The sequence below is a fragment of the Acanthaster planci genome, linkage group LG12, assembly GCF_054643075.1.
Source record: "Acanthaster planci isolate LZ-2023a linkage group LG12, COTS_SCS, whole genome shotgun sequence".
NCBI lineage: Eukaryota > Metazoa > Echinodermata > Asteroidea > Valvatida > Acanthasteridae > Acanthaster > Acanthaster planci.
Genome location: NC_141788.1, coordinates 5221520 through 5234828, shown reverse-complemented (window position 1 = coordinate 5234828; position 13309 = coordinate 5221520). Strand labels below are relative to the sequence as shown.

General features: G+C 42.3%; 1 protein-coding gene across 3 annotated transcripts in view; it reads right to left on the bottom strand.

The window, feature by feature from the left end:
* Positions 1 to 12531, bottom strand: part of LOC110990792 (receptor-type tyrosine-protein phosphatase epsilon-like) — a 32798-nt gene extending 20267 nt beyond the window's left edge. Inside the window, exons 1-2 of one of the 3 annotated variants that reach the window (XR_015427327.1) lie at positions 12065 to 12531; positions 7795 to 8106 (exon numbers count right to left, since the gene is read on the bottom strand). Coding sequence is in view for 2 of the 3 variants with exons in the window: in XM_087143965.1 (XP_087000091.1) it covers positions 7795 to 8106; positions 12065 to 12122 (370 nt within the window). In the remaining variant the exon portion in view is untranslated. Of the gene's footprint in view, positions 1 to 80; positions 167 to 7794; positions 8107 to 12064 lie in introns of those variants that run through there. The other 2 variants (XM_087143965.1, XM_087143966.1) reach the window with 2 other exon arrangements.
* Positions 12532 to 13309: the final 778 nt, after the last annotated feature.

Here is a 13309-nt window from a genome sequence, read left to right as displayed (position 1 = left end):
CATCACAGACTCCTCCATTGTAGCTCATGTCACACCAAGACAAACAGACAGACCAACCTGTGACCAGGCAATGAGCTTACCAGTGAGGCAGTTTGGTCCACTGAATCCTGGTAGACAGATGTAATCTCCTGTCTCATCATCACACACTCCTCCATTGTAGCTCATGTCACACCAGACAAACAAACAGACAGACCAACCTGTGACCAGGCAATGAGCTTACCAATGAGGCAGTCTGGTCCACTGAATCCTGGTGGACAGATGCAGTCTCCTGTCTCATCATCACACAATCCTTCATTGTAGCACATGTCACACCAAGACAAACAAACAAACAGACAGACCAACCCGTGACCAGGCAATGAGCTTACCAGTGAGGCAGTTTGGTCCACTGAATCCTGGTAGACAGATGTTATCTCCTGTCTCATCATCACACACTCCTCCATTGTAGCTCATGTCACACCAGACAAACAAACAGACAGACCAACCTGTGACCAGGCAATGAGCTTACCAATTAGGCAGTCTGGTCCACTGAATCCTGGTGGACAGATGCAGTCTCCTGTCTCATCATCACACAATCCTTCATTGTAGCACATGTCACACCAAGACAAACAAACAAACAGACAGACCAACCCGTGACCAGGCAATGAGCTTACCAGTGAGGCAGTTTGGTCCACTGAATTCTGGTGGACAGATGCAGTCTCCTGTCTCATCATTACACAATCCTCCATTGTAGCACATGTCACACCAAGACAAACAAACAAACAGACAGACCAACCCGTGACCAGGCAATGAGCTTACCAGTGAGGCAGTTTGGTCCACTGAATCCCGGTGGACAGATGCAGTCTCCTGTCTCATCATCACACACTCCTCCATTGTAGCACATGTCACACAGCTCAACACAGGCAGGACCCCACTTGCCTGCAGCACAGCCTTGAAAACATTGAAGTACATGTAGCCTGTTAACGTTTACAATTCTGTGTCAGAAGACATACTTTGTATGTAACTTGATTATATGAAATCATGATTGCAAACACAAGGCATTTCAATTGCAGTTTTTCTCATCCTACATACGTGTACATGTACATGTTTATGCAGTTACTGCAGGGTACCCGCACCAATGGACAATGTGTGCGTCCAAGAAAAATCTGAATCTTTCCAGAAAACGCAAAACACTGTGCATCTAATGTATTTAATTCAAAATGCTTACATGCGATAGTGTGTATGATTATATACCTCTGACTATGAGTCTAATCATACTGAAATGATTGTTTTCAAGACCAACAGCACTTGCGATGACAGTATACAAGTCTCCATGAACAACATCTGCAGAGGAAACTGTCAAAGTATCCAGTCCTGAAGTAGACATCAAATCAACGACTCCATCTCTTGTACGGCGCCAAAGAGGAATTCCACCAGCATTAACAGGGATGACAGAGAGAGTCACGTTTTCTCCTTTGTTAACCATCCTTGTCACTTGTCCATCACCTGGCTGAAACCTCCCTGTAAACAAATAAAAGGTATGTTACACCTTGATTTTATTGCACCAAAGCCATTTTTTTCTACTGCACTTTTCAACTACAGCTGTCTATCAGGAGGTGCACATCTCCCTACAGCCAAACAACCAAAGTAAAAAATCCTGCCCCAAATTTAATGAGTTGAACAAGTAAAATGATATCCATAAGACTCAAAGCTTTCCATGGTCGAGACAGACTAAAGAGAGGGCTTGCGGTAACACCATATGGATAGACCTCTTTTGGAAGAGGTATGGTTCAAATAAGAACCAGTATGTACTCAACGTTTCCACCAGTGGGCACTGGTGAGTATTAGCTTGGATTCCTGGGGCACTGAAGCACGAGAAGGATCTGTGAGGTCAGTGGGGCGTGGTACAGGATGCTGGTATAACCCAGGGTTTGCTTCCAACCAGCAGGAACCAATCTTTAAATCAACTCCTATTGGAATAAGTGACAACTCCGGTCAAAATCTGTGTGCACAGTTCACTATTCTGTTTTATTAAAACCATTAGTTAAGAGTTATATTCACCGTACTCAACTCAAACAAATTTAATCAAAGGCGATGGCTTGCATCCTATATGAATAGATTTATGGCACCAATAAAACAAAAGGGCCCAATTCCGGACGAGAGGGGTTATCCCCTTCAAGCTCTATCAGAGCAGGCTGCAGTGTCTATGGGGTACTTGCGGCAGTCTTGGGGTGCGCTTTTCGTCCTGCGGTCTTGTGAATGCACCCATTGTTCCCCTGTCTTGGGGTACACTGGTGGGCCTGAGTTGCTGGGACACGAAGGGGAGGCTACCGTCAGTGCTCTGTGCAGAAGGGGCTGCAGTCTCCTGGTAGTGACCCAGCTTTCTCTGACTGCTCCGGACTGGTCTAGCAAGACTGCTTGAATGGAATGGCCAAACTTTCTGTAAACTGGGCGGATGGCTTAACTTCTCTAAAACTGAGCCCTAACCCGAGAGTTTTCATACGGTATAACAAACATAAGAAGCTATCTCTAAGATATCCTTGCCAGCAAAATGCTCAAACCCTTTAGATGGTCTTAAGCCCTCTCTTAAGGCTGAAAATATATACAGTCTGGGTATACATGTACGTGTAAGTTGGTTGAACATCTCGATAAAAGTTTGACTGAAATGTACAAGAGTGAAAATGCATCTTAAAGTACATGTACAGATGGTCAAATATCCATACAAATCCAACATACATGTATCTAAACTAATGAGCAGTTGGGTTGAAAGACAAGGGTTTTGAAGAATTAACTAAAATTAACCTCTTAGCAAATATATGCAATGCTCAGACAAGCAACAAACCAAATCAAATAATAAAGTACATGGCTCTACATTATCAAGTACATCCTGACAAAGACATTGTGTGTGATGCATTTTTAAATGATATGATGTATACAAATGGAATTACAAGTCATTTGAAAAATTCCTCCAAGTCACTTTTCTCTGGTAAATCTACACCTAGTCCACAAAATCTGATGAATCAAGAAATAATGCAGGATGTCACTTAAAATTAAGGCAATTCTCTTCGTCAGACGAGTCATAATGAACTAGCTATACATGTAAACACAATCTACACGTAAACCAACAATTTAAAAGTGACAAACTTACCTAAACAGAGAGCCAACACTTGAGCAAGAAAACAATGCAGGATCTTCGATTTTCAGCAAAACCACACATAAAAGTTTTGCTGGAGACAAGTTGTGCAGCCATCAGCATGGTGACAGAATCAAAACTTGCCAGGCTCTGCCAAAATGTTGGGCAAGCAAGCACCCAGAACATGGTTTGGCCACATGGTCAGCTCATGCCACCATTGGTCAATTTTCAGATGACCAAATACATGTACACTATCATACCTGATTGGCCATCAAGTAACCAGGCAGATGGGGCAAAGACCTTACAGCCCTTGTGGTGTCACTCCTTAATTAAAACGTGTATCTTAACCAGAAGCTGCGCTTGTAGTCTGCAGTGAGATGAGAGGAGGCTCAAATTCTTCAATGAAGATGTCAGCTAGAACTGGGATATGTGAGATCCCATGGAGGTCCCAGAAGTTTGATCGGAGAACTTGCCTTGGAATTGAAGTAGTTGGAAGATATGGGTGGATAAGTTTGGCAACTTGGGTGGGAGACAGGGATTTACACTCAGAGAGGCTGGAATTGTTATCGAGTTGTTGCTTGGTTAGGTGGCAGGCATCTTCAGTTGGAACATTGGTAAAGGGTGCGACCACATCGTTGCTTGGTTAGGTGGCAGGCATCTTCAGTTAGAACATTGGTAAAGGGTGCGACCACATCGTTGCTTGGTTAGGTGGCAGGCATCTTCAGTTGGAACATTGGTAAAGGGTGCGACCACATCGTTGCTTGGTTAGGTGGCAGGCATCTTCAGTTCGGACATTGGTGAAGAGTGACACCACATCAAAGCCGAGACCATTGGAAAACAATGACTTTGGACCAATTGTCTTGACATTCTTGGTGATAAAATGCCTCGAACGGATAGTGTTGAGGCACCTGCTATCACCACATATTGTTCCATGCAATGATAATTTCCAATTTGCCTATCAACAAAAGAAAGGTGTTGAGGATGCAGTTTTAACACTTGTCAATCTCATTCAGCAGCACACAGAGGCTCCTGGGTGTTATGCTAGGGTGATGTTCGTTGACTTTCCTTGGCATTTAACACCATGGTACCATTTCAGCTGCTGGAAAAGCTACAACAGTTAGACGTTAACCCGACAATAGCATTTTGGATAAGTGACTTTTTTCAAAACAGGCCCCAACGTGTGGTGCTGTCAGGGGTTACCTAGGATGTGTGGGCGACAAATATTTGGTAACCCCAAGGATGCATCCTTTCACAGGTACAATTTATTTTGTATACCAACGACTGTAAATTGACTCACAGTTCAACACAAATTCTTAAATATGCGGATGATACGGCAATTGTAGGCCTTGTTAAAGATGGTGCAGAAAATGATTAAAGAGTATCTGTGGAGGAATTTGTCACTTGGTGCTAAGATAACTTCTTCCACCTAACCTGTAATAAAACTAAAGAGTTTGGAGTAGACTTTAGGAAGAACAGTACAATGTTACCTGTCAAAATTCATGATTCAGATGTTGAGATTGTTACTTCATATAAATATCTGGGGACTGTGACTGATAATACATTGAAATGGGGGGGACATGGTAGCTTATGTCATTTTACATGGATAATACCAACTCTTTTATACTGCTGTAGTTGAAAGTGTGGCGCTTTTTGCTCGTATGGTGAGGTACAGCGGCTGTAAAAAGGAAGATAAGGAAAGGTTGCCATGGTTGCAGAAGGTGTTTAACCAAGCTGGAAGAGTTCTTGAGAAAGAAATCTCTTTCATTGAGATATGTGTTGATAGAGTGTTGAAAAATACAAAGTGTATAACAGGAAATACCAGCCATCCCCTGAACAGTCAGTATAGCGCTCTGAAGCGCAAGATTGAGGCTGGTTGATGAAATTAAACACGGATGCAAGCTTCTACTGGTGTTATTCTGGGCTCCAAATCACTGTGAAAACTACAAGTAAAAGAACATGTTTTCCCAACTGCAATTGTTTTGTAATTTATGCTTATGTGTACATATTCAAGGAGCATGCAAGAAAAGTATTTTTGTTTGCGTGCATCAGTGAAGTAGGAAGCTTTTATCATTTTTGATGACAGAGAAATGTATCACATATTTATAAACAGACATCATGTGTGAAATTTCATGTAGCCAAGAGACGCAAAGAAGTCAAAAGCCACATGTACCGGTATATTGCGAGTGCGACTCTTGCCGGCTTTATTTATTCAAGTTTCAGTCGATTTAGCTAGGTGTTAACCACTACCAGCCGGGGACTCCGAAATCGGAGCCGTATGGTTTATATGTGTGGCCGGGGTCTCCAAACTCGGACAAAGGAAACAGGGCCCTGTAACAAAAGACCGTACTCCGAACAAAAGACCAGGCTGCTGGGCATTACCGGCATTTTCACTCTCAAAAGTGGTGATAATCCAGTGTTATTTTGAAACCGTATACCAGGGTTTGGGGTATTTAGAGCAAGCGGATTACCACCGGGGACAAAAGCTCTCCACCAACGCAGCGGTGAGCCACACAGCACCGCTGCATGCTAATCTAGCCCCTATTGAAAAGAGGTCAGCAGTGCACTGAGCCAGGTTCGTGAACAAAAGACAGTTGTATAACACCGCACAATCTGGGCTCTGTTTACAAGGCTGCAGGCCTGGCTGAAATATTTGGGCGTCAATGAAGGTACCTGTCAACTTAGAGTAGTGCCTGAAGATTACTCCGTGTGGCTATAAATGACTGTTAAATGGAATGATGAATTGTTGAAGGATTTTGAAAACGGAAAAAATGATAGTCATGCCGGCCCAGCATCCTCAACGTTGAAAAATGCCCCGGCACGAAGTGGTTAAACATGTTTCACAAGACAGATTCTTATCATTAGGTCTTTATAAGACGGTCATTGTTTGTTGCCCTGAGTGTATATATACGAATGCAATTTCTAAAATGTAATATTTGTTACCACGTACATGTAAATCATGAAATGCTAGAAGCTGGGCACCACATACATTACTAGTTCTCATTCTTCAGTTGATCTGATCTGTATAAATTGGTACATGTATATCTCACAGCATGCCGAATAATTATATTTGGGTTTGATCGTATTTTACATGAATGAATATTATTGCAATTGTGAGTGCTGTATGAATATTTGTACTGAGACAGCCAAAACTTATAAATGAAGATGCATACTAGTATAAGCTATGTAATGGCATTTTTACCAGATACTGACGGAATTAATAAATGGCGGACCAATATTGGGCAGAGCTCAACGTGCTTCGCTACCGCCTATATACATGTAAATCTTCTTGTCTTGTGTACAATTCTGTAAAGTTGAGTATAACCAAGACGGAAAAATTACTGAGTGCCTTCCTACACATTTTATGGGTGCCGTAAATAAATTGCAGATTTGAAGAATTTGCGGGTACGTCAGGTTTTCTGGGGGAAGAAAACCGAACCTTAACTGGCAAAAGCAGGAATACAATGTAACTGCTTTAACATACATGTACGGGCACTCCTGGATGTACATACTGTAATGCAACAAAGGGCACTAGCACAGTGATTGAGGCAGCATCCACAATACCAGGCAGAGTGACTGTGCCTTGTCAGTCGTGTGCTGATTGGATGGACGGGGCTGGTCACTGCTCCACGTACGCAGCAGGTACTGCGCAAGCGTAAGGCTGTGGCAAGGCAATAAAAGCCGCTTGGCCCCAGCGTGAAGGGGGAGATGAACCTTGCCCGCTTGGTTCTGAGCACTGGACCGGACTACTGGTTCACGGTAAGCACTACTCCCTGTATTTTGGGGGCGGTAGGGGTCACGGTGGGTTGCTTGGAGACATTAGGACCCTCTGAGGGGCCTTCAAGCATGCAGTAGGACGAAATAGGGGCAATATGCCGTAACTCTTGCAGCATTAGTTGCGAGGGGCAGCGTCCCTGTCAAATGTCTCATTTGCAGCCTGAGCGGACCCCTGCTGCCTGTATGTTTGGTTGAGGTGCTGGTGCATTGCTGTCTTTACAATAAATGTGGTGTCTTAGCATGTCGCTCTCATATGCGCCTGGGCACAAGTGGGCTTGGGGGTTGGGAGGACTATTACCTGGTGTGTGCGGTGCGGAAGAAGTAAAGGTGAGTTGCCAGAACCCACTTAGTATTAGTTGAGTGGGGCGACATCCCTAGATTGGTTTTGGCCCTGGATATATTATATGCTCCTTTTAATAGAGAATGCGCATTGTGGTAGGGAAATAGGCTACATATATTTCTGTCCTCACCCACAAGCTACGATTGAGAAAGCGCCCTCTGTTAGTTGCTGTCGATCTGTTCCCTCATGAGGTGGTTTTTCTTATCAGGCCAGTAAAGTCGATGTTAAATTTGTCTCATTTAAAGGAGCGCCTTCTATCGTTATGTTTTCCAAATAAGCCAGGCAAGCAGGTTTGCCCATGGTCAGATGTTGGTTGGAATAAACCAATCCCTGATGTTCTAGTGTACAGTGAATGGGTGTCCTAGACTGTTTATTCATGTCACTTTGAGTTCCGCCGAAACCACTATGCCAATCAGATAACAGCAAGCCAACTGGGATGGTATATTTCCATCCCAACGGACTTGTCCCTAGCCGCTCAGGGACTTGCCGGTCCGCGCCATGCTCTGAGGAAGAGGGCGCCCTCACCCGAATCTCACTCGACCTCCACGAGGTCTGGCGTCACAATACTTACTGTGAATACTGTGGATGATGCTGTACACCCTTGTAGTCAAGTTTCTATTTGAACCTTCACAATAAAACAACCCAGTGGCATTATTACTGGAAGTCAGATCCTGTGTGACTACTTGTCCCTTCACTGATTGTGTACTGCCATCAGGGAGGGTGGTTGAAGTTTGTACTGAAGATCTGTAGAGACCTATCTGGAATGGTCTGCCAAAGCCCAATGTCACATCTTCATCAGGACTGCTACGGAAGCAGCTGATGCTAGCTGAAGACCCCGCCCCATAAGGTGTGGGCGTGACCATTGTTAGGTGAACTGTATCTCCTGTTTGGAATAAAAAACACAATACATCTTATGAGACATACAACATCTCCAGTAGTTGTCTTCACATTCTGACATTGCACACATATATAAAAGCCAATTTGCTTTCATTATTAGAAAAATCACAATATAATTATTACTGAAGCTTTGAATCATCTTTTTCCCACCCAAATATATTGTAAATTTATTGTTTGGATTCTGTTCAAAACTCCAAAATTACTAAAGAGTCAATTTTACCAAGCAAGGCTTGGTCAGTACTACTCATTTGTTCACTTCAGACATGAAGTTTAGTTAGTTGATATCTCATTTTACAGCAACTATGTATCAGAAATCCAGTATTAAGAGAAAACAGTTAAATGACGACTAATGAGACTACCAAATATTCTGAAATAAATTAGTCAATTGATTATCCTTCATGCCAAACACAAGGGCTAAATCAGCACCTTATATCAAGCCCACCTATTAAAGTGAATATCAGTTGTATATCATCAGTTTGGGGCTTGACCTATCAAACATGGGGGGGTCAAAAATGTAAATGTGGGTGGTGGCTTAACTTTCTGTAATTTCATTGTGCAGAACCCTTGTTACCTTGCCTACTATGTGCAAGTGAACATTGTGGAGGCATAATGTGTATGCATGTGTAAACTTGAAAAGTAGTTTCCCCTTCTAGAACCATTTTGACCCATGCCCCTTTAAAATTTGTTGTAGAGGGCATTCCTAAGAAGTACTGGGTTTTTTATCTTTTGGATGGAAATTGAACAAAAGCATCAATTTCCGAGTATTACGTTGAGAGAAGTACAGTACATATACATTTGTGTACGTGTAGCAGGATAAGTACCAGAAATTTAACAATGGTGTTTGTCCATGTTTATTTTCTGTGGAAACCTGACTAGTTACAGGCTAACTAATGTGAGAGGAAACAAAACCCTTGAAAGTGGCTACCAGCAGAAGAGCCATTGGGAAATTGTATACATGTATTATATTTCTTGATCAGCAATCCAATCCAAAATTATTGGGACATGTGTCAATAGCAGTGTTGTATCCGAGACCTTGACATCTGAGACCGAGACCAAGGCATACGAGGCAGAGACCAACCATAAACCAATGTTTAATTTTTACCAAAAGATAAATAGGGACAAACATATGGCAATACAATTAAGTATAAAAGAAATAAAATGAAAACATTAGCATAAACATACAAATAGGTCAAATATTTGTTAAAGAATATCTCAGTCCTTTTATCAGTGATACTGCTTCTACATTTACCCTGGTCTGGTCATTTTCAACCCGAGTGTCCCAAATGATATAATGTGAACATTAAAACAAATATCCTTAGTTTGTTTCTTGTAAGCAAAATACTGAATAACAAATATCCTAAAAAGATGTACCGTAACGAAACTACTAAAACAACACGTACCATATACAAGACGAAATGAAAGCACTTTCACACGTGCACACAATTCATAGCGTGCGCACACACACAGACTGGTTCCCGCCCCAGCCCTACGCTCAGCAGGAGACTATGTAGGAAATGGGGACCAGTCTAGTGTGCGAGTTCCGCTACTCAAAACCTCATCTCCATGGTGTCAAGCAGCATGGCTACTCTGGATTGGAAATAAAGTAATAACTCGGGACAAGGTTTTATCATGCTGCATTGACTAGTTAGTCTTCATTCCAATATCAATTTCATTGTTTATTGCAAAAAAGTTGAACTGTACATGTGTTGTATTTATCAGTGGTTAAAGATTCGACTCGAGCGGAGGTAATTTAGCCTTTTGCAACCGCGTGCATGCGTGGTAGCTAGATGCGCATTTTGTTATGGTCTCGACTGGTCTCGAGGGGGAGACCCGAGACTATGGCATCCGAGACCAAGACAGAGACCGGCGCTTTCGAGACCGGCCCTCCCAAGACCGAGACCTTGACAGGGCAAGACCGGGACCGCAAAAAAGGTCTTGAGACGGTCTCGAGACCAAGACCAGGTCTCGAGACCTACAACACTGGTCAATAGCCATATCCTCAGCCCCCCAAGTCATCTTAAACTAAACACAGACTGCATACTGAGATCCAACATTGAAAGAGGGGCATGGGGTGGGAGCCCAATGAGATTTGGTCAGGGTTGTGGGGTGTAATGAAGCAGACACTGACGATTCACCAGTTCGCACTGGAAGAGCAGTGTCAGAGTTCATATATTTGCAGCAGGGTTCTCCAACGAAATAGCAAGTGAATAATATTTACTCAAATTGAAGCACATGCCATTCCATTTAAAAAAATTGCTACTCATTGAAGTAACTGAGTAAATGTTGAGCAGATTTCCTTAGAGATTTGACTTTTTACATGATTAGGGTGAGAGAACTGAGCACAAGTGTGATAGGTACAATAAACCTTTTCGATGTTCGCAATGCATTATGATTTTGGAAGACAAACCAACCATGCATTTTATGCAGAAACCTATGGGGGAAGTGAACCAGTAAGAAATCAATTTTCTTCAGACAATTTGTAAAGTATCTGCTCACCACCTGACAGATGTGTAGCATGCAAGGAAGATTTTCAAAATAACAAATAATTTTTCAAATATTTTAAGAAGAAAATTACCCTCAGTTATCCTTTTTTTAATGGAACTAGTCATTCTAGGCTGAAAATAATGTGATTGGTCGGTACAGGACGAATGAGCTACATGTACAAGTCATGATTTTGATAGGCCAGTAGTGGCCATAATATTCACAATCTTAAAGCACAGTCCATGACAAAAAAATTTTGTTGTTGGAAGGGATTCCCGAATTTTTCTTTTCTGCCATACTTTAAACTTTGAAGTTTGCGAATATTTTAGCCCAAATCTATAATGCAACACTGTGAGAAGAGGATGGCTTGAATTGGAATATGTAATAAAATTGAAGCAGATTAACATTTTGCTAGTAGTGGGTACATTTTTCTCATTGGGCTGTGCATAAAATGGATTGCTTGTTTGTCATCCAAACCCATCATACATTGTGAAGGTCGAAAAGGTTTATCAATTTGTAATGAATACCGTACCAGTGCTCTATTAACTGAGCTATCCAGCCCTGTGTTGGTTGCTCTTCCAAATTGTCAATACACCTGTATCTCGGGGGGGGGGGGCACTAGCCAGAAGCCATTAAACCTGAAACACCATTTGGCCAGGGATCACACTCCAATTAACACAATACAATTACCTTTCCAAAAAAGCTGTATCCTCTTTGAATGATCCCTGTTCACCCCTTCTTTGGCTTCTGGCTGGCACCCCTGAACAGAGATATTGACAATTGGGAAGAGCCAACATAGGGCTGGATAGCTCTTTATAACCATTCATAAGCATGTAGTTAGTTTCTACCTCGAGTACTCGAAGGGACTAACTCCGTGATACTCAATGTCCAGTATCACAGAGTTAGTCCCTTCGAGTTTTCAAAGTAGTCAGTCTCCCTAGTATATGATCCCTGTATGATTTATTTCATGAATTTGTTGTGAAATTAAAGCAAATGTCAAACTCAGTAAAAACATGTTATCACTAATTTTCTTTTTTTTAGGCAAGGTACATTGTACTCTACCAAAACCGCTTTTCTGTGGTTAATACAATACATACCACAACATTGAGAACATGAAACAGCGTCATACTTACATGGAATGACTGGTCACTAGCAATATGTAGCAAGAGTATTTATTTATATCTTGTTTGTATTTTATTCCCCTTTGACTAGCTAAACATAAAACGAGTTAAAGAATTTAAACTAGAAAAATGAACGTCTGGAAAATTGAAATATTTATGACAAAGCAACAAAGCCGGTGTGTGGCAAGATAAAACAGGTGATCCGTATACACTTACATCTTGGTACGGGCCATTCTACCGCCAGAAAAAAAGGGGGTAGGAAAAAGGACTTTTGAATTATTCGAATTTCCGATGGTCACGCCGAAATTACAAATCTTTAGAAAGAAGTCATATTTTACTTGCCTCTCACACTGAGAATGACCGACAGGATAACCAAAAGACGGTGACCAAAATTTTCCATGGCGATGGATGTGCTCCGCTAACCCGGAAGCCACTGCACTGGTCATCAAATTTCTCCGGCTTGATCAGTTGTCTCCGACTGTGGACAAGCATGACAACCAGCGCTGATATCCACTTGTTCTTCTACTTCAAGTGTTAAACCAATCTACCAGAGATTTAACAACAAGCGAAAAGTTTACCTGTTCCCTAGAATTTATTACATGACCCGACGCGTACAACTACAAGTTACAACTTTGACTTAGGTGCATTCGTCACCGCCGTACAGTGTTGGACTAACATTAGTGGCATCTCGCCGCGTGGTTACTGATGCGTGAAAGCGTCGAGACTGGTGCAGGATACCTGATTATATCATGCGAAAAGATACGTAAAACAGGAACTAGACCGAACGAAACTTTCGTACGTAGACTTCATGCCACGTTGATCGCCGCGTACCATGCATGCAATATTTTGATGCATTTGTACCCATAGTTAAGAGCATCCCAGTTACCTCATATTCTTTGCGGAAAATCTACCATGCAACTAAATAAGCCGAAAAATCTGCCAATTATGTTAACTGGTTTACACTTGAACAGCCCTGGGTTTCGACTGAAGTTCACAGATATAAGCTGGACCATCTTAATTAATTATATATAACGGGTTTGCCCTTACCCAACGTATATTAATAAGCACTGTATGCTCAGTGCTTGTCAATCTTGAAAATAGTTCGCGGTACCCGCTGCTTCATTTGACTCGGACCGGCCAACCGACCCCGGCAAGCTCGGTGGTCGAGTGGTTAAAGACATCTGCACTAGTAAGCAGGAGGTCGTGGGTTCGAGTCCCACCCGAGTAAGCTTGTGAGGTTTTTTTCGCAAGCTCTCGGACAAGCACTGAGCATACAGTGCTTATTAATATACGTTGGGTAAGGGCAAACCCGTTATATATAATTAACATCTCCCCAACGCAAAAATACATCTTAATTAAGTTTTACATGGGCAGCCAGAGTAGGATGCGCCGGCATTTCATGCAGCGCTGTCCGGCAAGACGTGGGACGGAGGGGTACCCCCATTACATGTCCAATCCCTGTACACACTTTTAGGCTATGTTACCTAACACATGCCCCCAGATCAATGTAGATGTCTGTAAAGAATTCCAAAGATTCCGATCAAACAAAGACCAACACAAAGGTGGGGTGCTCTACTTAAAGTCCAG